This window comes from Sceloporus occidentalis, unplaced genomic scaffold, assembly GCF_023333645.1.
Source record: "Sceloporus occidentalis isolate IW3139 unplaced genomic scaffold, rSceOcc1.0.p SCAF_5, whole genome shotgun sequence".
Classification (NCBI taxonomy): Eukaryota; Metazoa; Chordata; class Lepidosauria; order Squamata; family Phrynosomatidae; genus Sceloporus; species Sceloporus occidentalis.
Genome location: NW_028316985.1, coordinates 146,422,588 through 146,449,627, shown reverse-complemented (window position 1 = coordinate 146,449,627; position 27,040 = coordinate 146,422,588). Strand labels below are relative to the sequence as shown.

The 27,040-nt window shown below is 39.7% G+C and overlaps 1 protein-coding gene across 3 annotated transcripts; it reads left to right on the top strand.

Moving 5' to 3' along the window:
• The first annotated feature begins 1,606 nt into the window (after positions 1-1,606).
• SCOC (short coiled-coil protein) lies at positions 1,607-27,040 on the top strand. 3 transcript variants are annotated; one of them, XM_089525768.1, is made up of 4 exons: positions 1,607-1,768; positions 21,310-21,381; positions 21,468-21,551; positions 24,041-27,040. In XM_089525768.1, the coding sequence occupies exons 1-4, from the start codon at positions 1,705-1,707 to the stop codon at positions 24,181-24,183; spliced, it is 363 nt and encodes a 120-aa protein (XP_089381894.1). In that variant the 5' UTR covers positions 1,607-1,704; the 3' UTR covers positions 24,184-27,040. The 3 variants fall into 3 exon arrangements, with proteins under 3 accessions (XP_089381894.1, XP_089381896.1, XP_089381895.1); XM_089525770.1 differs by lacking the exon at positions 1,607-1,768 and adding an exon at positions 17,455-17,561; XM_089525769.1 differs by lacking the exon at positions 1,607-1,768 and adding an exon at positions 18,299-19,088.

Sequence of the window (27,040 nt, the reverse complement as noted above, 5' to 3'; positions counted from 1 at the left end):
GCTTGGAATGCATGTTTAATGAGGCAGATGGGAGAAGACAAAGAAATCAGACTGAGGCTTGAGGGCAACAGTCACCATGCATGTGGTGGGAGGAGAAGTACAACTGTAGCAAAAAGGTTTTGTTCTGGGGTACTATATCCTTAAAGCCAGCTCCAATCCATAGAGGTTTTGTGGGAAACCAAAAGTGTGACTGCCCCTCAGCAAAACATGAGAAAGTTTCCCAAAGTAAAGAGTTTGTTTTGATATTCAGGAGGTGAGCAGTTTTGGGTTTGATCAATAATGCTTCAAAGACTTTACAACTCCTAGACAAGATCTGGAGTCCCCAGAAATGAAAACTCGGGAAGAGTGTTTGGGGATACACAAGAGATGAAAGGGAGAATCTGGTCTTGTTTAATCTGGCAGAACCCATCTTTTGGCTTTCCTTTTCCTTCAGGAATGCAGAGTGGTGTGTGTGTGAGACAGTGCTCTTTCTAAGTTTCTCCATCTCCACACTTTTCCACATAGCTGGGCCTGTATGTCGTTCACACTACCTATTCTGATGCTGTGCATGCCACTGCACCTGTGCCCATTCATGCTGATGTCTAATTAAATTACAGTCCGTCCTTCCTATCCATGGGGATCCGTTCTGGATTTCCCCCATGCCCTTGTGGATAAAGAAAAACATGGGACCTGAAGTCCCATTGTCCTCAATGGCGGGCATGACATGCATGCGGCTGCTAATACAGCTGGGTGCATGCACCCCATTGAAAGCAATGTGGCTTGTCATCCACAGATGCTTAAATCTGTGGACGGCAAGCCAAAAGATGTCAAGAGTCCACTATACAGCTGGATTGATAAACATATTAGGGGATGTTTGGATGCTTAAACATCCAAGCTGGAATGGATCTGAATAATTTTATCTGCAATGTACTGGGCAAGCTATTCACTGCAGGTTTTTAGTCATCTGGATTCTTCTCATGTGGGCCAGTGTATACAAGACTCCTGACCACTCAAAACAGGTATGATGCCAAAAACAATTATGTGTGGTAAATATGATTAGATCAGACATGAGCCATGCATACCAAGTACCTCAGAAAGAACCTCCAACATGATGCTTTTCAATAGTGTTAGTTCACAAACATAGCTATGATAAGAAATCATGAATCATCTCACATATTTGAGCAAGCTACAGGTTTTCATGTCATAATTATCAGGTAGGAGAGGCAGGGTTAAAAATAATTTGTCTAAATACAGTACAAAACAAATCCCGAAAACATCCTCTACACATGATTAAGCATATTCCACCATTCAATTTCATTAGGAGTTATTTCCCTGTTAATGTGCTCAGGATCATACTTGGATAGGGCTTTTAATATCAAGATTCTGTTTATAATATTTCCTGAAGTGAACAACAAATAATCTGGTAAAATACATTGCTGAACTAAAACAATGGTGATTATTCAGCACCTGCTGGTGAAAGCTGTTGTAACTATTTAACTCTGTATTATAACAATTTCCGGGAGGCAGCTCAAGGTTGGTGAGATTCTTCTGTGAACAAGTGCGCTGTTGTTCATAAGAACAAGAAGTGTGCCGCCTTTAGGAGAAGGATCAAGTAGCCTTTGGTGGGTGCGCAGAATCATTAAAGATTTAACAAAAGGAAAATAGGATATGCAGCTTTCTCTGTAATGTGTTTCTAAAAATTAAAAAATAACTTGCTGAAACAAAATGGAAGGATCACTGGAAGAAGAGGATGACAGCTTTACCAACATTTCCTTGACTGATGACTCAGGTAAGGAGACATAGATGGTTTGTTTGTTATATAAATATATTAAACAATACAAAATATATTTCCTGTTGTTTGAAAATGTCTGCATACATAGAAATGTTGGTCTCCTACTCCATACTAGCAACTAGACTGATTTTTAATGCAAAACTCTGGGAGCACACTTGGCTAATAGGTTAAGGCATGAACGATCATAACTGTATGCTTTTTTGTGGAAAGCATTATATCCTGCACAGCTCCAGCTATTGAGTTATCTACAACTGAGAGACAGTATTGTGCTGAACTTTGATGGGAAATGCCCTAAACTATGAGACTGCTGTTTTTACAAGTACAATTATTTTTGCTACATTAAAAAACATGGCCATTGTTGCCCACGATAATAGAGTATTATTATAATCAATATGTAATGACACAGATTAATCACTAACCAGAATTAACTAGCATAATTAAATTACAAATACCAATATTTTAATGTAGTGTACTAATGAAGAGGGTAAGAATAATATTCAACCTGTTTTCCTTGCATGTGAGATTTTTATGGGGAAAAAATTCCACTGAAAAGTATGTGTTGTTAATAATATTATTCCAACTAGTGCAAGACTGGTAAAAATTTGGATTGTAGTAATGACATTAAGAGTGGCCCAGTGCATGTCTATTCAGAAATAAGTTTCACGGCAATCAAATAGGCTTACTCCTTATACTTCCATTAGGACTGCATTTTTAAACAGAACAAAGGTTATATTTTCCCTTGTTTATATGCTGTTTCATCCCCCCCCCCACTTATATTCAAGTTAATATTAAAAAAACTACTCTTAAGTCAAATTTTTAAAGACAGGGACACACCAAGAATCATTTTTCTTCTGAGGCACAGTAACCAATGGCACCACCTATTGACCCAGAATAAAGTACCCCAAAACCAAGAAAATTATTTTGATACCTGAAACAGAAAATCTCACAAATATTTCTTCCCTCTCCCATTTGGTGCAGTAAAAATATAATTAAAATTAAATCTCAGATAATTTGTTGCTCTTTCAAGCCCCTAAGATCTGTTAACTAAGGTGGCCATTTCACAGTGCTCTGCCTAACAGCAGGGCCAGCATTATGGAAAGAAGACAAGAGTAACTGACACTGTGTGAGCTTTATTGCTAAAGTTATTGGGCCAAAAACTATTCTACAATTTGTTTATTTTTGTTAATTTATATCATGCCTTTCTCCCAAATGGGATCTAAGTTGAAACGAAGTACCTGGATAATAATTAGTAATAAAAAAGTGAAAAAGCAATTAAATAATGTACCATATGAAAACATCAATACTTTAAAACAATATTGTGATAAGAACAATAGAAAATGCAGCACATACTTCCCATTAGAGACCAGTCAACATTGCCACTTAGTCACCAAATGATTGTTCAAATAAAAATGTATTTACGTGCCAGTGGGAGGACAGTCAGGAAGGGGCAACCTAACTTCTTGTGGCAGAGAGTTACAGGACCTAGGAGCAGCCACTGAGAAGAGTTTCACCCATGTCCTCACCAAACAAGCAAGTTTGTATTGGGAGACATGGTCTTTCAAATAGGCTGGAACTAGGCCAAACAGGGTTTTACAGGTCATGACCAGCAGTTTGGATTGGGCACGGAAATGAATCTGCAGCTAGTTATGTTATTATGACAAAGGAGTTATATATGCTCCTTGTAACCAGTCCTGGTCAGAAATCTGGCCACAGCATATTGGACTTGCTGAAGTTTCTAGTTTCCAAAGGCAGAATATGTTACAGTAAATCAAACAAGATATAATCACTGCTGCAGCTATATAGATGTCGAATATACTATTCTATGTTATCTTCTTGCCACTGGATAAGAAGAAATGTGACCTGGTATTTCTTTTTTAAAAAGTATATTAGTACAGAGTTCTAAAGAGCAATGTATCATTGGAACTGCCTCACAAAAACAAGGAAAAACTCTTGAGCCTTCCCCAAGAAAATGCATTGTGCATAATGGTATATAATTTTAATTTGGATACCTTACTGAGCCTGCACTGTTGTAAGAAAAGAATAGAAATGACAAGAAAAGAACTTTTATTCATTGATTCAGAATGTACATAGTAGAAAGTTTCCCAGGGCAGATGAATGTGCTTGCAAACAAAACTTCTAAAGGTGCCACCCCAAGAAGTGACAGGTTATTACTATTTGCCTGTTATGTGAGGGGCAACATCATGCAGAGCTTCTGTGGTGTAATTGCATATATTCCTGCAAGGTGACAAGCAGCCTTTACAAGTCCTGGTGATGACTCTCACACCAAATGTATTAGTATTATATGGGGGGAGGGAGTCTTTTCTATTGAGTTGAATAAATTCATTGCTTTTGAAAGCAATGACAGCTGGTTTTGAGGAAGTCTTAATTAAAATTTAGAATATGTTTAAGTATGGATGATTAGTGCTTTACTATAAAAACTTGCAGTTTCTGTAGGTTGAAGATAATACAAAGTTATGGCACAAATGTTAAGCGAATGTGAGAGAAGAATTAACAGAGAAATAAATGGATTAGCACTGGTTCTCAGTTACATTCAATTTAACTCTGACATCAGGGTCACTGGTATCTTGCCCTCCTCCCAACTTTCTTTGTAAACTGAAATGTGAAAATACGTATTACACAAGTATATATATCTAAATGTCTTAATGAACAGAAAGATAGCAAAAGCTGTAGGACATCATTCATGGTAATTTTAAGTCATTCCAAAAATGGAATGAATTATTTCAATATTTTCTAAGCAACGATGAGTGGGTATTTCTTGAAGGGATGCTTTATAATATAGGACACTCAGTCTACACCATAGCACATATATTATACTGAATAGCAATATATTATACAGGTGTCCTTCCCAATTCATGGGGATCCGTTCCAGACACACACACCCCTAGTGAATCCAGAAAAATGCAAATGTTCAAGTTGCCATTGGTTATAATGGCTGTATGCCATGTGCGTGCCTTGGACATGGGCACCATTTTATCCCTCCCCGCTTGTTGTCCATGAAGGACCAAGACCGCGGACTCCAAGTCCACAAATTGGAAGGGATTACGGTGTATACTGAATTTTCTCCATGAGAAATTTCATTAAGACAGAGCTTACAATGCTGCTAACTACCCCAGTGACTTTGAGGGCAATATATTACAAATCATTGTAACAGCTGAAGCTTTTTTAAAAAATGGCATAAAGAAATGTAAAAGGCTTCACCTGATTAGTGTATCTATGGGCCCAAACAGATAGGCCAAAATAAAGTTGCTTCGGGTCTCTTTGGAGGTATGCTCTCTAAATGACATGCACATCTTAAGAAGCCAGAAGTTGTGCCAAAGCTGTGCTCCAGTCCTTAGGGCTGGAGCATGGCTTTGGTGCATCTTCCAACCTCTTAGGATGCATGTATTATTTAAAGAGCATACCTGCAAAGAGACCAGAAGCAGCTCTATTTTGGCCTGTCTGTTCAGGCCCTATGTTAGAATGCTGTTAGAGCCACAAAAATGCCCTGAAAAAAAATACACTCATATATATTTTAATCTAATTTATGTATTAGAACCAATGTGGTATAGTGATTTGAGCATTGTACGATGTCTCTGGAGACCAGGGTTTGAACCCACAGGGTTTGAATTCATCTTGGGCAAGTCACACTTTCTCAGCCTCAGAGGATGGCTATGACAACCCTCCTCTGAAGAAACATGCCAAGAAAACCCCATTATAGATTTGTCTTAGGGTCACCATAAGTTGGAAACAAAGACACACAGCAGCAACATCTGTATGCGACAGAGGTATAGCTTGGGGTGGAGGTGGAATAAGAACATTGCTCCCATGACATTTTCTTTCAGTCCTCGAATTTCTTGCATTGCAGAGAGTGGGACACTGAAAAGTAAAACCCTTTACTTTGTTCTTATTCGCCTGGTAAATTTGCCTTCCCGCTTTTCTTCATAGGCCTAAACTCGTATTTCTAGACATTCAACTGCAGTTTTCTCACACTGTGAGGATAGTGGTGGGATTGTGTCCCCTCTCTCAAGATGCATGGGCAGTTAATACCTGGGAAAGAAAATTCTCCCCCATATCTCTCTCACTTCCCACATTAAAAATGAGATAACAAATGAAATAATTAACCATTTGCTGCCCACTCATGGCATTCAAAAACAAATAAGACTGCTGAAGTAAAAAAAGATGGAAAAACAGAAGAGACTTTGTGGAACCTTTTTTTTATTACTTAAAGCATGGACAAACAGAAGGTAGACTGGGATCTATAGGTTGATCTATGGATTATTGGGAATATACTGTATGTGGTTCCCTTGGGTCCTCCAGATGGAGTTTGAAGTTCATAATTCCTGACTGTTGACCAAGATGGCTTGGGCTTCTGGGAGCTGAAGTCCAAACAAATGAAGGACCAAGGATTTCTGACTCTCAATAGTGAAAATTAGGAATGGAAAGAAATTTAGAAAACACTTAAAATGTGTTTCTTGAATGTTGGAAAACCAGGCTGAAAAGAATCTTGGACTGATGAGAAACTTTGCAGAAGGAACAAAACTCACATGTAGGGTTTGTGTGTGTGCAGAAAACAGCTTGAAAAGAAATTCTGTTTTCTGTTCAAAAACCCACAAATGAATTTTGCACAGAATAGGCCCTAAACTGCAGATAATGAAGTTTTGGAAGCTCTTCTCATAGCAGGTACAAAATTGCTGAAAATTACTTGTTGCTTCCTTTGAGAACTAGTTTTGCAAAGAATTGCATCGATAGTGAAAATAAAAGATCTCCCCAACCTCATTATAGCTGTATTAGGCAGCTATAATGAAGAAAGCTTGGGGGGAAATAGGAGTTGATGTGTGAGTGAAAGCATGTTTTTTCCCCCTGGTGTTGAAGATAAAACTCCTTTTTTAAAATTTCTTTTTAACCTTATAGGGGTAGTGAAAGGAGTCTGGTGACTTCTCACTATTTTTTTTGCTTAGAAGTGCAGTAGACTTTGAACCTTCATCTTAGCAGTTGTCAGGGTTACTATCTTGGCTTCTACTACAAGTATGCCTCAGTTAATGAAGTGTGCTTGGGACTTACTTTTTAAAACAGAAATGTTAGTGTCAGAGGTAGAAATGCCATGGAAAGAATAGAGATAGGTTCCTTCACCACAAAAAAGAGCAGCTCAAAATGTTTCAGCAAATTTTGTGTTAAAAACTAAAATTATGCATATGTGAAATGAAACAGCCAAGTCAGATAAGCCTTGCATTAAAAAAAAAAAAAAAACACTTTGAAACTTCTAGAGGCCATTTCAAAGTTTCTTCCAAAAGGCATCCTGGGATTTTTTTTCAACAGCCTTTACTTTATGTAGAGAGATCTTGTAGCACCTTTGAGACTAACTGAAAGAAAGAAGTTGGCAGCATGAACTTTCGTAGATTAAAGTCTACTTCCTCAGATGCATTTGGTCTCAGAGGGGCAAAACAGACCGGCCTGATAGAGTGGCATCGTGGCACTCCTTTTAGTGCTAGATTGGGGCAGCAGCAACTGCATGCTGTGGCCCTGATCTGGCAGTTTGGCACTCTAAAAATAACTGGCAAAATGCTGCTACCTTTTAGAGTGGCAAAAAGCTGCCCTTGCCACTGTGGCAGTGGTTTTTTGCCAGTTCTTTGGTGCAGCACATCTAAATGCTGCGCCAAAGAAATGGCGTGATGCTGCCCATCGTGTGGTGGGGCATGCAGTGTGAAGCTGGCATCAGGGAGGAGTCGGGGAGGGTGGCATGTGTTCACTATGCCACCACTCCAGTTTGATGCTTGCATTTAGTACCAGTCTGTTTAGCCCCCAAATCTCCACATACTGATTCTAACATGGCTATATCTTTGAAGCATTTACTTTACTTTACTTTACTTTACTTATGATTTTTATTTTGATGGCTAAACTGATAGACCCCATCTTTTTTTGTTGGTACAACAATCATTTTGCTGTTAGTGACTGACTTCTGAGGTTTCTGACTCTGTTGATTGCAAGCTCAGCAGGTTGTCAGTTCAAGGCTCAAGTGCTGCGTGATGGAATAAGCTCCCATCACTATTCCCAGCTTCTGCCAGTCTAGCAGTTTCAAAGCATGCAAATGCAAGTAGATAAATAGGTACCACTTCAGTGGGAAGGTAAACAGCATTCTGTGCAGTCATGCTGGCCACATGATCACAGAGTTGTCTTTGACAACACTTGCTCTTCGGCTTAGTAATGGAGATGAGCACCCCTACTACAGTCAGACATGATTTGACAGCCTTGTCAAAGGGGGATACCTTTACCTTTTTACCTGATGCTTACTCTACCCCTATCCTAGGTTTGTCTATTTTTGCTTTTAGAACTGGTCATTTGCCACAATTAAAACAATCGGTTCTTCTTCTTGTTATTGTTATTTGCTGTCAAGTCAACTCTGATTATGGTGATCCAATGGATGAGAGACCTCCAAGAGCCCTGATTATCAACTCAATTCTTGTAAACACTGGGCCATGACTTACTTGATTGAATCAATCCACCTTTATTGCAACCTCCCTCTTTTCCTACTGCTTTCTACTTCTCTGAGCATTACCATCTTTTCTAGTTAGTTACGCTGTTTCATGATGTGTCTAAAGTATGACAGCCTGAGTATAGAAGGAAAGAATCATACTTTAGGATTTTTTAAAAAGGTGCTAGAGGATTCTTTGTTGGTTTTACTCGTCCATCTTCTCTTCCAAAATGCATAATCACTGACAAAACTTAATGAAAACAGTCTCTTTTCCCTGAGCATAATAGATATGGTGAGCATTGCTATCAAAACTGGTAAATAAACATAAAAATGATGAATATTATTACAATTTGTCAAAAGATACCTATGTATAATTCCAAAAATATATGTTTCACCAAAAGAGAAAGCAGAAACTAAAAGCTGAGAGTTCCGCAAAGTAGTGTCACAATAGTTATATATATTTTCCTTGATAGACATGGAAACAATGTCATATACGTCTGGCGCTAAATTGTATAGATAGAAAAGGCATTATCAAAAGAAGACAGCTCTATTTGTAGGCTAATTCTAAATACTACATTTCCCTATTTGTGGTTTTAAACCACTGTATTTCACTTGGCTTTGCATGCTAATTCCCAAAGAGGTCAAAGTATATTATAGAATTTCAGAGCGATTTAAACATTCACACACACACACGCACACGCACACACATATTGCAAAAGATAGAAAATAAAGAGTTGGAAATCCACCACAACGAAGAAAAAGAAAGGAAGAAGAAGCAAAGAATGTTTCTGTCTTACTGTCACAAGTAAGTGCATGCAGTTTATTTTCCTTGAGCCCTGGATTAAATCAACTGAGAATAGGTGAACTGGTGCATTCTGCCAATATCATAGAAACTATTGCAATGCCAGAGGCCTGAAATGACCTCTTGGTTGCTAGGGTGGTTTTACAACTAAAACATGGTGTGGAGACAAAGATTTTCTTCATTTTAGCAACATCTTGCTGGCCAATAGGAGAGTGTCACCAGCAAATTCCAAACTCACAGTCTCACTACTGGATGCGTGTTTTCAGGGATTAAAAAGGATTATATGGGTTTAAAAGGGCCTTTTCTGAAGGCAAACAGCTTGTAGCAACTCTAATTATATTATCTGTATGACAGAAAGGTTCAGGATCAAGTATGAATCCCCTCATATTCTGGGTTACTTGATATTTTTATATAAACATTTAGATGTGGGTTACAAATGTGGACATAGTCCTCTTGCACACCACACAATTATAGCACTTTGGTGTCACTTTGATTGCCAGTGTTGCCTTCTATATAATCCTTGGCTTGTAGTTTAGTGAGACAATACATCTCTCTGACAGAAAATTCTAAAAATCTTATGAAACTACAGAGTTCAAGATTTCATGGGAGGGAGCTACAGCAATTATATCAAAATTTTATAATTGTGTAATGTGAAGATGAGAAAGCAATCCACTGATGCTATATTCTTGTGCACTATACATCTAGAGTCCAACAGAGTCATTCTACCAACACATCTGCTTCCGTGAGTGAAATTAGGAGCAGGGCAGTATATCCTAGAGCCCCCATATTTCTGTCAAATATGCCCCTGGTGGCTGGAAAATCCTTTAGAGTAACTTTTGGAGTAGCACGGAGGGCTGCAGAGGAATTGGGGGGGGGGGTGGAACCTCATCATGCTAGTATAAAGATGTAACTCTGGATTTAGGCCTATGTTTTATACTGGTGAAGAGCCTATCAGTCTGACTGGAGTATGGTGGTTGTGGTACCTTAAGCTTGTTGCTGTGTACCTTCAAATAGTTTTTGACTTATGGCGACCCTAAGGTGACCCTATCATGGGGTTTTCTTGGCAAGATTTGTTCAGAGAGGGGTTGCCTTTGCCTTCCTCTAAAGCTGAGTGTGACTTGTCCACGGTCACCCAGTGGATTTCCATGGCTGAGCAGGGATTTGAACCCTTGTCTCCAGAAGCGTAATCCAACATTCAAACCACACTGATGCTACTCTGCTTCAACTATTTTGAACCATTCACAAGATAGTATCCCAATAAGTTAAGGTTACTTCGAGCCATGGCCTATTTGTTGCACTAAATCAAGAAGTTATGAACTCCTCCACCTCTTTTTTTTCTTTTTTGCATCCTTGACAAGTTTAGCTGTTTTGCATACAGCACATAGGTGAGCCATGAACATCTTGAATAGACAGGCCTTTGGTCTGAAATAGGATGACTCTTCTTATGTTCTTAAGCTCTGCTGCAGGTTCTAAGAAGACTAGTGACTAAAGCACAAGGATCACTGGATATTTGTTCACCTCTCTCAAATATATCCCCTATATGATTTAACACTGCAAACAACTACTGTTTAAAATTGGCCTTAAAAACATGTCACTCAAAATAGGTATATGCAACTGCCAGGTGGTGCGGGAGCCACATTCATCCCTGATGTCCCATTTACATCCTCATTTATGCCCTCTGCATCTACAAATTTTTACACATTACCACAAATTTTTTTACTAATTATCCTACCTAATGTTATGGAAGGCAGCAACTGGCCATTTCCTACATCATTTTTGTTCTCCCTTTCGTCCTTTTTCAAGACCAAAAGGCCACTTTCTATTTGTGGGGGAGAACTGTTTGCCCATCAAAAAAGTGGGTTTGGCTAAATCTATTGTTCAGAGGTTTGGAGAGGCACAGTTCATCATTTCTGTGAGGAGGTGGGATGGGGATCTGCAAATTTTTTAGGAGGACTGGGAACTGAAAAACAGCAAGGGACATGCAGAATCTGCAGATTGTATTTTTCCCACCTGTGGCTAAACACAAAAGGTCTTCTTCAATGCAGCAAAACATCCATGTGGTTCTTTCTCTTGGAAGAAATGACACTGTCAGTATAAAGAATGTCCCATTGCACAAAACTAAACTCCTGAGGCCTGTTATTGATAAATGTTACCTTATAAATGTTGCTTTCTAATTTTATCCAATTAGATATGTGCCAGACTATAGAAATTAATAGCTATAGATATACTGACTGTGCATGAGATTGTAATGTGTTGTAATAAGACCAGAGCAGTGCAGGAGAAAAATTCAGAAGAGGTCTGACTGAACATGGGTAAGAGCCTCTTAGAAGTCCTACTCCATGGCAATGGTAACAACAAAAACATCATACTTTCCAGCTGCCATTGCATCTGCACAGAGTTGTCTAGAACAGTTTTCTCAAGTACTTTGGGGCCTTCTATGCTTTGCACCACAAGAAAAGAACGCAGACCACTTGACAAGTCTCTGTAAAGAATTTGTAAAATATTTTGCAGTCAAAATCACTTGGGTCTGTTCTGACTTGGATGATATAACTGATACAGGTCTGGCAGATGTAACTTTGGCTCCTGCTTGTCTTGTGTTATTGGATATATTTCAGTTTGTGCATCCTGAGGAACCTTGGAGACAGGAGTACAGTTCATATGTATACAGAACCTGTGCCCTCCCTACATATTAAAAAGCAGCCAGAGAGGAACTGGCCTGTTGGTAATGAGAGCACTGAACGATTTGCCCTGATGAAGCAGGTTTCCATCCTACATAAAAAAGAATATTACTGAAAAACAAACTAACTTAAGTTCTGGTCAAGCTGGGGAAATACCCGCCAGCTCTAGTATCCTTCTCTTGGGCATGGTCCTAGGCTCTGGTGGCCTTCTTCTCCTTCAAGGGTTCCAGGGTAAAATGGATTACATAGATGAGGATTGCTTAACCAGAGTTCCTTAGAACCCTAGGAGTCCACGAGAAATAATTAGGGATTCTGTGAAAGATTGGGACTGGGGGGCTTTTTTCCCCCCAGGAGTTCCCTAAGACCTAAATTTATTTCAAGGGTTCCTCCAGGGTAAAAACGTTGAAAAAGGCTGATCTAGACCTATTTCATTCTGGGGACAGAGATAGATTTGGCTGCCTCCATGGATGATTTACGCCAGGAAGTGGAACAGGGTGTATGTGTCCTTGTTGGTTGTGCTGGATGTCTTAATTGTTTTCAGTAGTATTCTTCTGGGCCCCCTTGCTAGATGAGACTTGGAGGCTGTAAGAATGGGACTGTAAAGCAATAACTTTACAGAGGTTCCTGTCCTTCTTGGAGGGGGGAATTCAGAAGATGGTGCTGGTGGATGCTTGTTTGACATCCTGGCCATTGGCCTATAGAATCCTGCAGAACTTGATTTGTTCCCCCATGCATGAAACAGCAAGGAGACATTAACTAGTGTTTTGGGGTTCAGTGTTGCCAGTGTGCCCATGACACCCAAATTTGTCTCTCCATTTGATTCTAAAGAAGCAGTTTCAGTGCTACATTAGTGTATGTTGTCAGTAATGGACTGCATGAGAGTGAACACATTGAAGCTTAGCCAGACAAGAGAGAGTTGATCTAACTGATGTTTTATTATTGCTATTGAAGTATTATTGTGTGTTATTTTAGGAGGGAAGGGATAATGGGGTATGTTTTTACTGTATTTTACTGTATGAATTTTACCAATGTTGCAAGCTGCCTCGATCCTGCTGGAGAGGCAGGATACAAATAAAACTTTTATTATTTTATTATTATTATTGTCAGTCAAAAGGCAGGTAAGGGAAAGGGGATATAGCTTGTGTTAGATGGAGACACTCCCCTTGGAGAGATGGGTTCCTAATCTGGATGTACAACTGGATTCAGCCCCAAGTTTGGCAGTGACCAGAAATGCATTTGCACACTTGAAACTAGTACATGAGCTTTGTCTGCTGCTCCTGGAGTTGTCAAATGTAGCTACAGCAACAACTCATTTGGATTGTTGCAATAGTGCCCTACTTTCCATAGTGCTGTCTTTGGAAACTGTTTGGAAACTTCAGCATGCCAAAATTTTGTGGCCACACTACTGACTGGAGCTGGTTATAAACAATATACAACTAACTAGCTGAAATAGCCTTACTTAGCTACCAGCCCATTTCCAGGTACAATTTAAAGTACTGATGACCTATAAAGCCCTTCATTGCTAGGCTCCAGATCTTGTGAAAGACAGTACTTCCCTTTATGAGCCTGCCCAAACCTTAAAATCTTCAAGTGAGGGCCTTCTTTCTGCCACACGACCATTGCAGGTATGTCTGTTGAGGACAGAGGAGAGAGCCTTCTTGGTGTCAGCTCCCACACTGTGGAACGTTCTTCCACAGGAGGCTAGGTGGGTCCCCTTTTTGATCTACTTTTGCTGGTAGACAAAGACCATTTTTATTTAAACAGGCCATAGGTCTCTAACTGGATATAGCAGAAGTATATTTTAATAGGGTGGGCTGTACCTTTATCTTATGTTCTAAAGGTATTTTAAACTGTTAAGGATATTTTTATATGATTGACTATTTAAAGAAAACTTTAAAAAAATTTTTTAAGAACATTTGAACCATATGTTGTTTTATCTGTATTTTCTTTTAATTCTACAGTGTAAGCTGTCTCCATTTTGGGATAATAGGAGGCAGGGTAGTAAATAAATAAATAATGCATTGGCATTATTTGCAGATGACTGATTCAACTCCATTACCCTATAATTCACAATAGACTGTCTTCATGCCCAGTCACAAGAGGGACATGAATATTTAGCCTATTGTTAGGTCTGGGTTGGGCATCTTTAGCTGGTTCAGTGGCCAGTTCTTATCCACCTAGAATCTGCCATGGGCTATGATGCATGCTACTGGTTTAACTGCTAAAATGTGGTTGCAAAAGTGCAGAGCCCCTGATCATATGTTTTAAGTTTATTTATTTATATATGTATTTAAAAAACAGCACACAAGTAGACTGGGACACCATGCCTTGCTCAAAAGAAGAATTGTGCTTCCAGGGACACAATTTTCTTTATCTAACCATAAAATTGAGTTTTTGAAAATAACCATAGTACTAAATTCAACAAGCAATGGGACAGCAAAATAGTGGGAGCTGCAAAAGGGGAGGGTCACTATGTTACCTGCCTCTCCATTAAACAGAGTGAGACAGCTGCCTCAGTCTACAGATGTTGGCACACATTCCTGACAGTTTTGCCTAAACTCCCAGCTGTTCTTTGTATCCCTCCCACTTTAAACTCCCTGGCTGTGTATGTTAGTTCCATCCTTTGCAAATGTTCAAGTACGGTATGTTTCAACTGCCAGTCCAGCCAGTTCCTGTATGTGGGGTGGAGATGGAGTATAATCTTGTCCTTTGTCTCGGGAACCAATAGTCTTGGGACAGTCCTGGTGAACAGTTCATTTATTAGCAGCTGCAACGTTCTCATAGTCTTCCCATGACAGACAAGAGCTACAACTTACCACACTCCGCCTAGCTTCTAGATACACTGGAGAAATAAAATTTCTCCATAATGTACAAACACTGCAAAATGAGACACAAATCTTACCATTAAGGGAAGCTTTGAAGAAAGTGATATCATTTGCATTTCACTTTGAATTCTCTAGTAATGTACACAAAATAGCCCCCATGAGGATGGTGAGAGAATTTTCCAGTTCCAACAAGCATCAATCTTAAATACATTCAGGTTCTACTGTGTGCAAACCTATTTCCAAGCAACAGCTAGGATTCAAAGAGAGACTTTCAGAAGATTGAATAGCAGACCAAATATGTCATGTCACAATTTTGACATTTTCAAAAGAAATTTGTTATGTGTTACTGCTAAGTCCTCCTAGATACGTAGAACTGATTTAACATAGATTTATTTATTCTGGCCAATTAATTGAGAAGGGGAGGCTACTGTATCATAGTACGATAGAGTGTGTGAGTTTCCATATAATAGGGAGAAATAAATGGGGGGGGGGGGGGAATCCAGCAAATGTGTTTGTGTTTCCTGTGTCTAGACAGCAGAGGTCTCCATCCATCCATTCTTTCTGCATACATCCTCAGTATATGTTTCTGCTATCTCTTCCACCTCAACTGCCACCTAAATGAAGGCTGCCAAGGAAACACTGTGCTCTTTTAAAGCAAAAAGGTGTTTTTAATGTAACTTTAACTCAATAACTGTCAATATTTGAGACAGATATTTTGCAAACATATCAGGAATCTGAATTATGGATTTGGAGAGAGGAAGATGAACAGCTATTGTAAGTTAGCTGTTTTGATGTGTAAATTACTGCCCATCCATTGTGTTGCTTGTTTGTTCCTTATAATGCAGAAGGATCAGGTACAGATCTTTGGTGGTTCAACCATGGTTGTTAACTGTTCTTAAGTGATGTATGGTGAGCCCATGAATGAGAGACCTCCGGATCACTCTATCAACAGCTCTGCTCAGACTCAGGATTGAATTATCAATCTGAAATGTGGTCTTCCTCTTTTCCCATTGCCTTCAACCTTACCGAGCATTATTTGTCTTTTCTAGTGAGTCTTCTCATATCTTCTCATGATATGGCCAAGGTATGACAGTCTCAGTTTAGTCATCTTGGCTTCTAGGGAGAGTACAGGCTTGATTTGCTCTAGGACTCATTTATTTGTCTTTTTAGCTTTTCCAGAGTATAGTATCTGTATCTTCTCCAGCACTAAAATTCTAACGAGTTAATTCTCTTCCTATCAGTTTTCTTCACTGATCATACATAGAAACTGGAAATACGACACATATAAAACACAATCTTAACTTTAGTATTCAGTTATATGTCTTTATACTTCAGGATCTTGTTAGTTCCTTCATAGTCGCCCTTCCATGTCCTAGCCATCTGCTGATTTTTTTTTTTTTTACTGCAGTCTCCATTCTGCTTAATGACTGAGAAATCTTTTGCGATGTCAACGTCTTCATCGCCTACTTTAAAGTGATGTAAACAGTTTGTGGTTTTTATTTTTGTTTTCGTAATATTCTACTGTGAACCTGCCTTTGCACTTTCTTCCTTGACTTTCTTCAGTAGTTGTTCCAAGTCTTTGCTATTTTCTGCTAGTAGGATGGTGCCTCTGCATATCTTAAATGGTTGATGCACCTTCCTCCAATTTTCCTACAAGTCTAAGCTGCTGTACATATGATCTGTTCAGCATACAAGTTAAACAGAGAGAATGATAAAACATCTGCCCCGTCTGACAGCTTTGCCAATTGGAAACTGTCCTCATTCTCCATATTCTGTCCTGAGTACAAGTTATGCATCAGGACAATGAAATGTTTTGGTGACATCCGAGAAAAATGTAGGACATCTCAGTCATGCTCGCAACCGAGGACATTATCCAATAAAAGCTCAAAACGCTAAGATTATAGCGAGAAAGCATGGGCTTTGTTAGTAGTACAGTAAAGGGTTTTAAGGAATGATAGAATAAAGTGTGTGTGCAGAACTTTGTATTGTTTATGCAAGGATGTAAGCTCAAGGGAAATAATAAACAATAAAGGCTCGAAACAGTAATGTAAATTCATGTTTCTTCTCATTGTTGTGTGCCTTCATTTCCGACTTATGGCGACCTGAAGGCATTCGCCTCTCCTGGGGATTTCTTGGCAAGTTTCTTCAGAGGGGGTTTGCCATTGCTATACAATGAGGCAGAGAGAGGGAGAGGGAGTCACAGTGTGTGTGTGAGAAATATAAAACCATGCTTCTTAGTCATGCTCAAAATGGAGGATATTATCCAATAAATGCTCAAAACTTTCATAGAAATATAAATTCATGCTTTGTATTCATGCTCAGGATGAAGGGCACTACCCAATAAAATCCCCAAACATTAATAGAAATATGAATCCATGCTTCTTAGTCATTCTCAAAATGGAGGGCATTCTGGAATCCCTCCTGGGCAGAAGGGTGAAAGGCAGCAGGGCAAGTCCTGGAAAAGGAGGACAGTACCCAAACTACAGAATTAACATCACTTTAACTGCCCTGACTCCATCCTACGCAATCCTGGGATTTGTAGTTTGGAGATAGACCAGACCACAAGACTAGAAATCCCAGGAATTCTGTAGAACACAGCCGTGACAGTCAAAATGGTGTTAACCCGCTTTAATTCTTCAGTGCGGATCCCCCTCTGGCATTGCTTCAGAGGAAGGAAGAAAGGGAGGGGTTAGAACGGCAACGTTTCCTTTAAGCAGCAGCCGGCAAAGGCAAGCCCCGCCCACCGCTTGTGAAACGCCTGAGGAACCCTGTCGGCTGATGAGTCCCTTCTTCTTATTGGCTACTTCCCGAATCGCCGTCGCCATTCCTTCGCTGTGATTGGCTGCGGCGCTTCCTTCGCTCGCTCCCCCATCTTTTCCTCTCGGGTTGTTTTCATGAAGCAAGGCGCGTGCGCTCCCGGGGGCGGGGGGAGAGGAGAGGGAGCCGCGCAGGCGCAGTGGGGACTTTGGAGCTGGGCAGGCTAGGCTCAGCCAAGGAAGGGTCACCTGGGCTGCAGGTGAGGAGCAGAGGGGCTGGGTCTTTGCCTGAGGGATGCTGCTTGCTGGTGGCAGAGGGGCTGAGCAGCCTTGGGGCTCTCTGGGTAGGATGGTAATGCAAAAATAAACAATGCCTAGTAACCCCCAAGGGTTCATTTGCAAGAACCCTGTCCATGTGGGTGGGTTTCCTGCCACACTTAATTTGCAAGATGCAAAAATAAATGATATCTAATAACATGCAAAGCCCCCCCAAAAGATTAATTTGCAAGGCCCCTCTCTAGATGGGTGGGCTTTCTGCTAGACTTCATTTGCAAGATGCAAAAATAAATAGTGTCTAATAACATGCAACCCCCCCCCCCCAAAAAAAAAAAAAGGGATTCATTTGCAGGATCCCTGCCTAGGTGGGTAGTTTTCCTGTTAGACTTCATTTGCAAGATGCAAAAATAAAATGAATGTCCAATAGCATGTAAAACCCACAAAAGATTCATTTTCCAGATGCCTGTCTAGGAATCAGCTCTGAAAGCTTGCATCCTGTTTTTTGTACCTTTTGGTTGGCTGAATCAAGGGATCCTTGTTTTGTGGATTTTACAGGGTATATTGTACTTTGCTATAGGGCCAACCTGGCTACCCCTGAATACATTTCTTAAATAAATATTAGTGTTTTGTTTTGTTTTGCTGGGTGGGAAGAAAGTGTGTGTGTGCCATATGTGATCATGTCCTACATTTTACTTGAATGTCCTTCATTTTGTGGTGCCTTATCCTCCTTTGCAGTTCAGACATCTGGTGTTCAAGGAAGACTTGAGAGAGAGAGAGAGAGAGAAGGCTTTCTCCCTAGCCCCATATTTTCATCAAAATAAGACTAGGATGAAGACAGAAAAACATCACTTGTGTACCAAATGTTGCAGATGAGACATTATTACTAGCCATCCATTTCTGTTGGAGCTTACTGTTCTGGAGACTTCTGCCTTCAAGACAGCATCTTTCTTTCTCTTCCCCTTTCTTTATGATCTGTATCTTTTTAGGGTAGAAATGTATTAAAACAAGACCTTTCAGCCTGAGGTCTTATTAAATTCATAGAGTTTTTTTTGGGGGTGGGTACAGTTCATTGTGTGCGGTGTGGTGCCTTCAAGTCATGTTCGACTTATGGCGGCCCTAAAGCGAACCTGTCATAGGGTTTCCTTGGCAGGTTGCCTCAGAGGAGGGTTGCCATTGCCATCCTCTGAGGCTGAGAGAGTGTGACTTGTTCAATGTCACACAGTGGGTTTCCATGGCTGAGCCAAGATTCGAACCCTGGTCTCAGGGTCGTCCTCCAACAGTCAAACCACTACACTACACTGGCTCTTTTGGAGGGAACTAAAGGCAAAAAGAAGGAAACAAAAATAGCCTCATATTTCAGCTTAAAGCTTTTGCTGCTTGTAAGAGAGTCTTAGGGAAAGCATTTCAGAAATGGAAAAAACAAAACAAGAAGCCTGTATTGAAGTTAGGATGTTGCCTTGGGGAAGGAGGTGTGGCCATCTTACATATTAGAAAGATGAATAAATTTGAAGGTATGAAAATGAAATGTCCCATAATTATCTTAAAGGGTGTTGTGTGCGTACATGTATATGTAATGTGTAAAATTACATTGCAATTGTGATATTGAGATTCCTGGTGTTGACGCTGTGTGCCGTCCTCATTTTTGACTTATGGTGACCCTGCCATGGGGTTTTCTTGGCAGAATTTGTTCAGATATGTTGTCTTCATGGCCGAGCGAGGATTTGAATCCTTGGTCCAAAATGCATGGCAGAAATAATCCAGTTTGAGACCACTTTAAATGCTCTGGCTCAGTGCTAAAGAATACTGGGAATTGTAGTTTATTGTAGCACCAGAGCTCTCTGACAGAGAAGGCTAAATGTCTCACAAAACTACAATTCCCAGAATTACCTAGCATTGAGCCAGGGCTGTTAAAGCGGTCACAAACTGGATTATTTCTGCAGTGTGTTTTGGACCGTGCCTCTCAGTGTCCTAGTCCAACCACTGCAATGGATACCAGGGAATCCATTTAATCCCATCAAAGCAAACTTAGAATAGGATGAAAAATAAAAACTAAACAGCATACAGTGGTGTTCTTGTTATAAGCTGGGGTTTGATTGCAGGGCCCTTCATAGGTAACAAAATATGTGGATGCTCAAGTCTCATTAAATACAGTGGAATAATAATGTGTGTCCTTTATATAAAATGGCAAGATTGAAGGTTTGCTTTTTGGAATTTATATAGTTTTTGGAATATTTTCAAGCCGTGGATGGCTGTAACTATGGATAAAGAATCCGAGGATACAGAGCGCCAACTGTACTCCTTTTTCCATAGCCAGCCATTAATGTTAGAATTCGCTGCTACCTGCCATAGCACTATGTGGTTTAAAATTGAATAAATTAATGAAAGAATATTGTTGTTTTAACAAAGATGCTCCAGGCAGCTATCACCTTTGAAAGTGTGCCTTAAAATGTTGAAAGAGGTCAGTGAGGAATATTGTGGTCCTTTGTGAAATACGTCAGGATATCAGTACAGTCTGCCCTTCCTATACACAGATTTTTTATACACGGATTCAAGCATACACGGTTTGAAAAGTTCCAAAAAAGTATAAATTTCAAATATCAAGCCTTGATTTTCCATTTTTTTTCCTAAGGGACACCATTTTGCTATGTCATTATATTTAATGGGACTTGAGCATACATGGGTTTTGTTATCCACAAGAGATCTTGGAACCAAACCCCAGCGTATAACAAGGGTCCACTGTACTGTCCAGAAGAGGACAGTGGACTGTTTGTCTCTTTCTAATGGCACCTTCTAGGCAGCTTCTTTTTGGCAGTGCGACGTTGCTGCAGTGTGTGGCAGTTGCAGCACCGACTCGGGACAAAGATGAGCAGCGTGGAGCAGCTCCTTAGTCTACTTCCACAGATGCATTTGGTGGAGACTCCACCAAATGCATCTGTGGAAGCAGACTTAAGTCTACCAAGACTCATGCTGCCAACATCATTTTTTCAGTTAGTCTGAGACAGGGGTCGGCAACCTACGGCCCGCGGGCCGCATGTGGCCCACCGAAGCCTAGGGACCAGCCCCAGCCCGGCCCTGCTGCAGATTGCCGCGGGGGTCTCCGGCGCAGGCGCGCGGGGCCTCTGGCATGGGGCAAGCGGCGGGCAAGTGGGGGCAAGGAGGAGCAAGTGGGGACAAGGAGGAGCAAGAGGGGCAAGGGGGAGCAAGGGGGGCAATTGTCTATAGAAGCCTCAGAAACATGCATTTATATTAACATTTTTTAAAAAATCAGCAGATTTTTTGCGTGTCCTCCATTTTTCTTTATTAAAAAGTGTCCTCCATTTTAAATTTTTCTCCTACATTTGTCCCGGTTTATTAATTATTTTTTTTTAAAAAAAATATTTAATTAATTTTTTTTTGCTTCGGCCCCCCGAGTTGTCTGAGGGACAGCAACCCGGCCCCCATGTCAAAAAGGTTGCCTACCCCTGGTCTGAGAAGTGCAACAAGATCTCCCTATGTAATGATTCTACAAATTTACATGGCTTTATCTTTGAATTTGTTATAATGGGTTCCTTATGAATATAGTTCTCCCCCCCCTTATTCTGTAAAATGGTAATTTGTTATTACTGTCCCTTTAAAAAGCCATTGGACCTAATCCCTTTTCATAGCCAAAATTTTAAGGCAGATTTTAACCCATCACAAATATTTAGGTAAAACAGTCCATCCCACTGACACTATTTTCTTTCTTTTAAATAGGACACATCACTGACATACAGGATTCAAGAGTGGATAAGATATTTTCAACAATGATGAATTCAGATATGGATGGTAGGCAGCATTTTTACTATCTTCATATTGTCATTCTTGTGCCTTGAAATAGTTAGCTCTTCTAAAGATTATCTGTTGCATTCTAGCTGTTGAGGCTGAAAATCAAGTGGAATTGGAAGAAAAAACACGGCTTATTAATCAGGTTTTGGAACTGCAGCATACACTTGAAGGTTAGTATCCTAACGCAGAATGGTAAGTTTATCTACATACAAAATGACATTATTACTGTTCTAAATTAGTTTGTAGATGCAGTTACAAATTGTTTAATCTGATAGGATAAATATGTAAGAGGCTTCAGGAATGTGACTAACTATGAATTACAGTCCTCCCTTCCCTTACATGGGGGATCCAAACCCCCGCGTGCGCATAAAGGGGGAAATCGTGTATGCTCATGCCTCATTGAAAATAACGGTGCATGCACGCAGCGGTGCAGGGTACACACACTATTGATAAAATTCTCCTGCGGGTTCAGCGTATGCTGAAAGCTGTGTATGTGAAGCCTACGGGCTCACTGTATATTACATTAAAGGGATATAGCTTAAAACACCATCCTGACATATGTCTATTGTCCAGTCCAGTGTCATAGGATAACTTAATTTTTGAGTGTCTTGGTAGGTGGACAGAATACTTGGAGGGGTGCAGCCTGCTATTTGCCTGCTTGATCCTCACCCATGTTACTTCTTAACATTGAGCAAGGAGTTAATACATGTCAAATTAGAAGAGGGGTGGATCTAGTTGGCCAAAAGTAGGTAGCTCTAGACCAGTACTACTAAAAGTGGTGGTCCTTGTACCAGTGTCAGTCTGTGAGCTATCAGGGCAGTGAGTTTCTGGAATAGGAAAAAAAAAACAGTTGTAGCTGATGGGTACAAATACGATACCAGTCCCTGGCACATTAGGGAAAAAAGGTAAGTACACCCCACCAAATATTGTTTAAGCAGCACTGTTCTAGATAACTTTTAATCCAGTTGAAAACTTTAGATGCCTATGATTACTCCAAGTATTGACTTGACTGGCTGGACATAAACTCTTTCTGTGAAAATTATTGCAGTGGGTGGTTGTTGTATACCTTCAGCAGCTTTTATATGACAGTGTGTAGACCAATTTCAATCCATTTTCCAGCCCTGTTGAAATATTGGTCCACCTGGTGGATGAACCTAATGATGTCCTTAAAGGAACTGTCTTAAGACAGAGGTGCATAACTGGGTCAGGCACCAATTTTCAACCCCCTTCAACCTCCTTCTGGCAGGCTGCAGGGATGTTTCTCAGCCAAGCCAAAAGTGACACAATGCTAGAGTTTTGGCTGAAAACATCTTGTGATGTTCCTTAAAGTTGTTTTGGGACTGAGCAGGAGCTGCTTCTGACTAAACCACCACATTTTTGTGGTAGCTTTGGGGCATTGGCTGTTTGTTTATTTTGGTGTGGGTTGGGGGTACTGAATCAGTGTCTGGGTTGTGTAAGCACTATTCCTGGTACAATGCTGTTGGTTCAGCCATGGCAGGAGATGAAACGTGGTTAGGACTAGTGGTTGCCTGGAAGTATAATTAGATCCTTCTTTGGGAGGTCAAAGATGGTTCCATGATACGGGATGCTATTCATTCACATAGATTGGTGAGACTACTATGGCCTGTACTGGAGGGATTATTCTGGTCATATTAATTCATGCTCTCCAAATGGATAACTGAAATTTGTAGGTCTATCTATGAAGCCTATTTGGAAACAAAATGCAAAATATAGCAGCAAGATTACAAATCCGGGAGTAAGGAATAATCTTACTTGTTTTGAAAACAGCTGCACTGGCTCTTTCTCCATTTCTGTGCTTAGTTCAAGCTGTTTTTTTCCTAATTATCCTGGGACCAGAGAAACTCAAGGATCATTTTCCCCAAAGAAATCTGCACTGTAAGTAAAAGGCCCTTTCCAGGTGCTGCTGCCTTCAGAGGGATAGGACCATTTCAACTGCATTTATTTAGAGGATTTATGCTCCATCCTTCAGCCAAAAAGGCTCCTAGTTTACAAATTCTTGACAGTCCCTTGCCCTCAGTCTTATAATTTAGAATTTGTATTTTTGCCTCAGGGATCTCTCCTTGGCACCAAGTGTCTTTTGGTTGCTTGGTAGCTTTGTTTTTAAGTACATGTATTGGTCTGATTTGATAAATTTGATTATACATATTTCCTGTAGTGTATTTACGTTATTATTTTTTATCTTTTAAATAGAACTATTAGTAAAGTGGGAAAGTAGTCTGTTAGGTAATGATGTTGTAAGACTTGGGACCACATAACTGTTTCCTGTTCACATTTACAATTGTGGCACCATTTCCATGATTGTAAATGTCTTTGAAACCTACCTTGAAAACCAGCCAGTCATCCCAAGCAATGGATTTCAATGGTGCTGGTGAGTGGGGTGCTGCAGGATTATATGGCTAGCCTCAGCAAGTAAATGTGTGAGGAATAGAAGCAGGGAACCTGTCACATTTCTTTCACAGTCTCTCATGGGTCTGGTCATGTCTTCCTGCATCACCAAAGAATTTGGTCATTTGGCTTTTAAGGTAAGTTTGAGAAGTCCGATCAAGAGGTGAAGTGTAGCTACATATAGCTATGCCTCTAATGCAAGACCTCAGCTATGATTTGTGTCTAAGTGAACTGCCTCCACTTGTCTTTACAGATCTATCTGCAAGAGTAGATGCTGTTAAAGAAGAAAACCTGAAACTGAAATCAGAAAATCAAGTTCTTGGACAATATATAGAAAATCTAATGTCTGCTTCTAGTGTTTTTCAGACTACTGACACAAAAAGCAAGCGGAAGTGAGGCATTGATAACCAAACTGCCATGTTGTATTGCTGCTGCTTTTGTTTAATTTTAAATTGCGTAAGGCTACATGACTTAATATTCTAGTTTGTAGCATCATTGAATATTTGAAAATTTAATGGCAACTCTAGATATTTTAAACTTTTTAATGAACAACTGGACAGTGCAAGTCTGTCGTGTTAGCTTCCTGCAATGTGCAAAGATAATGTATAGAAAATATTTTACAGTCTGAAGCCAAGTGCTTTTGAAATTAAACATCAGTTTTTATGTTTAAGATGTCATACATTGCCAGGTACTTTAAATATCAAAATTTTTACAGTGATACTAGCAAAATAATAGTGTTGTATAAAGTGGTGTAGAAATCCATGTTTGGAATGAATTGTTTGCATGACTTTTCCTAGGCTTCTAAACCTCTTTCTTTCCATCCCTCTTGATATTCAGAATTATTCCAGATAAAGGGAAATAGCATTTTTTCTGTTAATACTTCAAAGCAAGTTGAAGACTTTATAGTATGGTGTGATTGCTTGCAAGAGTGTAAAGTGGGGAAAACATTGCATAACTTGACACAGCTCTTTAGAACTGATAAATTATAACTTTAAAGCCTGTTTCAAAGTACAAGGGATTCAAAGGGGACTTATTGGGCCTTTTGCAATGCTGCAATCTTTTAAATGTCCTCTCCAAAATTTTTAACAGGTTAGTTGCATGGCAGGTGTCATGGTCATTAATACACAACCTTAACCAATAATCTTTTGAACAGATGAATTTTTACTAAAAATGAACTCATTTAGCTGCCACATGTATTTTAACTTTTAGGACCATAATAAAGTTGCACATTTCAAAGCATGAACAGAGATATACTTCTATAAAGAGAAATTAGCAATTTTTCCCAGCCTGCCTGATATTATTCAGTTAGTATAGCCTCAACAAGATTTATGGGATATGCCAGCAGTTAGGGATAAGGAATCAAACTGATTTTATGCATGTATAATTGCAGCCTCATATTGTTGAATATACATAGGTTCTAAAGTAGATAAAGCACGACTACTTTGAATTTTTTTATAAAAGGCACTGTGGAGAGACATTTCATTTTGCAGTTTAGTTGATCGGACTATGTGAAGTTCAGTTACTCCTAGCTTTGTTTTGGGATCATTCAGGAAGAACTTCCTTAAATTGATTTAAAGGGTTTGTGTGAGATTTGATTTTGTGCTTCTCCTTATGGGTAGGTTACTGAATATGTTTTTGAAACTACTTGTCCAGTTGAGGTCAGAAAGATTACTGCAAAACAGTATTACCATTTTCAGTATTAACTGCACATTGTATAAGAAGCTAAGATGTCCTTGGGTTCTGGCTGTTACTGGTAAAAAAAAAAGCTTAACTCTGTCAATAGAAGTAGGATAACCACCCTCTGACACACTTGTTGATAAGATTACTGGTAAATGAGAGTTTTCTCCATCATTGCAGGGATTTAGGTGGTAATAATGAGAAAGAGCATCGAGGCAAGATTAATTTTTCAAGGGCCAGTCTAATGACCACGGCTGGAAAGTGGTTTTCCACTTTTATGTATCTAGTAAACTGTTTCCACACTAACTTGTTGCCAAAGAGCCTTTGTGTGTCTTGTCATACTGTTTTGGAAAGGATTATGGGCCATGATTATAGTATATACTTTGTGAGGCAAAGATTACTGACTGGTGCCTTGTCCCAGCGAACACTCCTGCTGAAGTGGGGTGTGTGCTATAAATGACATGCAGAAATAGTCAGAGCTAGGCAAGCTGTCTTCTACTAATGAAGCCTGTCCACTTTACTGTGGAAGAACTCCCACTGTCTGTCAGAACAGCAGTGAGAAACCTTTGGCCCTCCAGAGATTTTCATTTCTAACTTTCATAATGGCATACCCATTAGTCATGCTGGCTGGAATTTCTAGCACTTGCAGTCCAAAACATCTGGCAGGCCAGTTATGCTCTAGTACTGCATTCATTTCAAAAACCCACTGCTCTCTATTCCTGCTTATATGAACTCTTTCAGGTGTGTGCCTGGTGCTGGTTAATCTTGTCAAAATAGCTAGTTCTACTAGTGAAATTTGGAAACTGATGTGAATGTAATTTTTTGAGTTGGAGACCAGTTCTGTTAGTGCAGGTAGTCTAGGGACAGCTATACAATGTGCTATTGTTAGCTTAATAAAGGCATTATGCTTATATGAATACAGTGGTACCTCGGGATACGAATTACCCAGGTTACGAAATTTTCAGGATACGAAAAAAACCCATAGGAAATTATTGTTCCGGGTTAAGAAAGTTTTTTCGGGTTACGAAAAAACTTTTGGTGCTTTTCTGCGCGATTTCACACCAAATCGCGGCTTTTCCCCATTAGCGCCTATGGGGATTCGGCTTGCGAAAGCCTTTCGGGTTACGAAATTGACAGCGGAACGAATTAATTTCGTAACCCGAGGCACCACTGTATTGGCATTTTTCCTATTGCCAGCATGTTTACTTCTGCTTTCTTTTGTTGATATTTCAGAAGTTTTCATTAACTGTTGGATAAAGTGATTCCCCTCCCCCCCAAACTCTTCAGAATAATATGGATTCTGACAATTGTATTTCTGCAAGTCCAGAAAACAATGATGGAAATGCATGACATACATCCACATGTATTTTATAGGAACTACTTCCTGCATTTCAGATTTAACATTAAATCATGCAAATAGCAGTATGTGAAACTGCCATCTAAATATGATTGGGTAGATAATTCTTGATGTCCTAGAAATTTATTATTGTGCAAAATCCCACTATTGTGGCCTTTGTTTAACTTATAATTGTGCTGTTACTGCAGAATTTACACTAAATAAAAGCATTCACCTTTC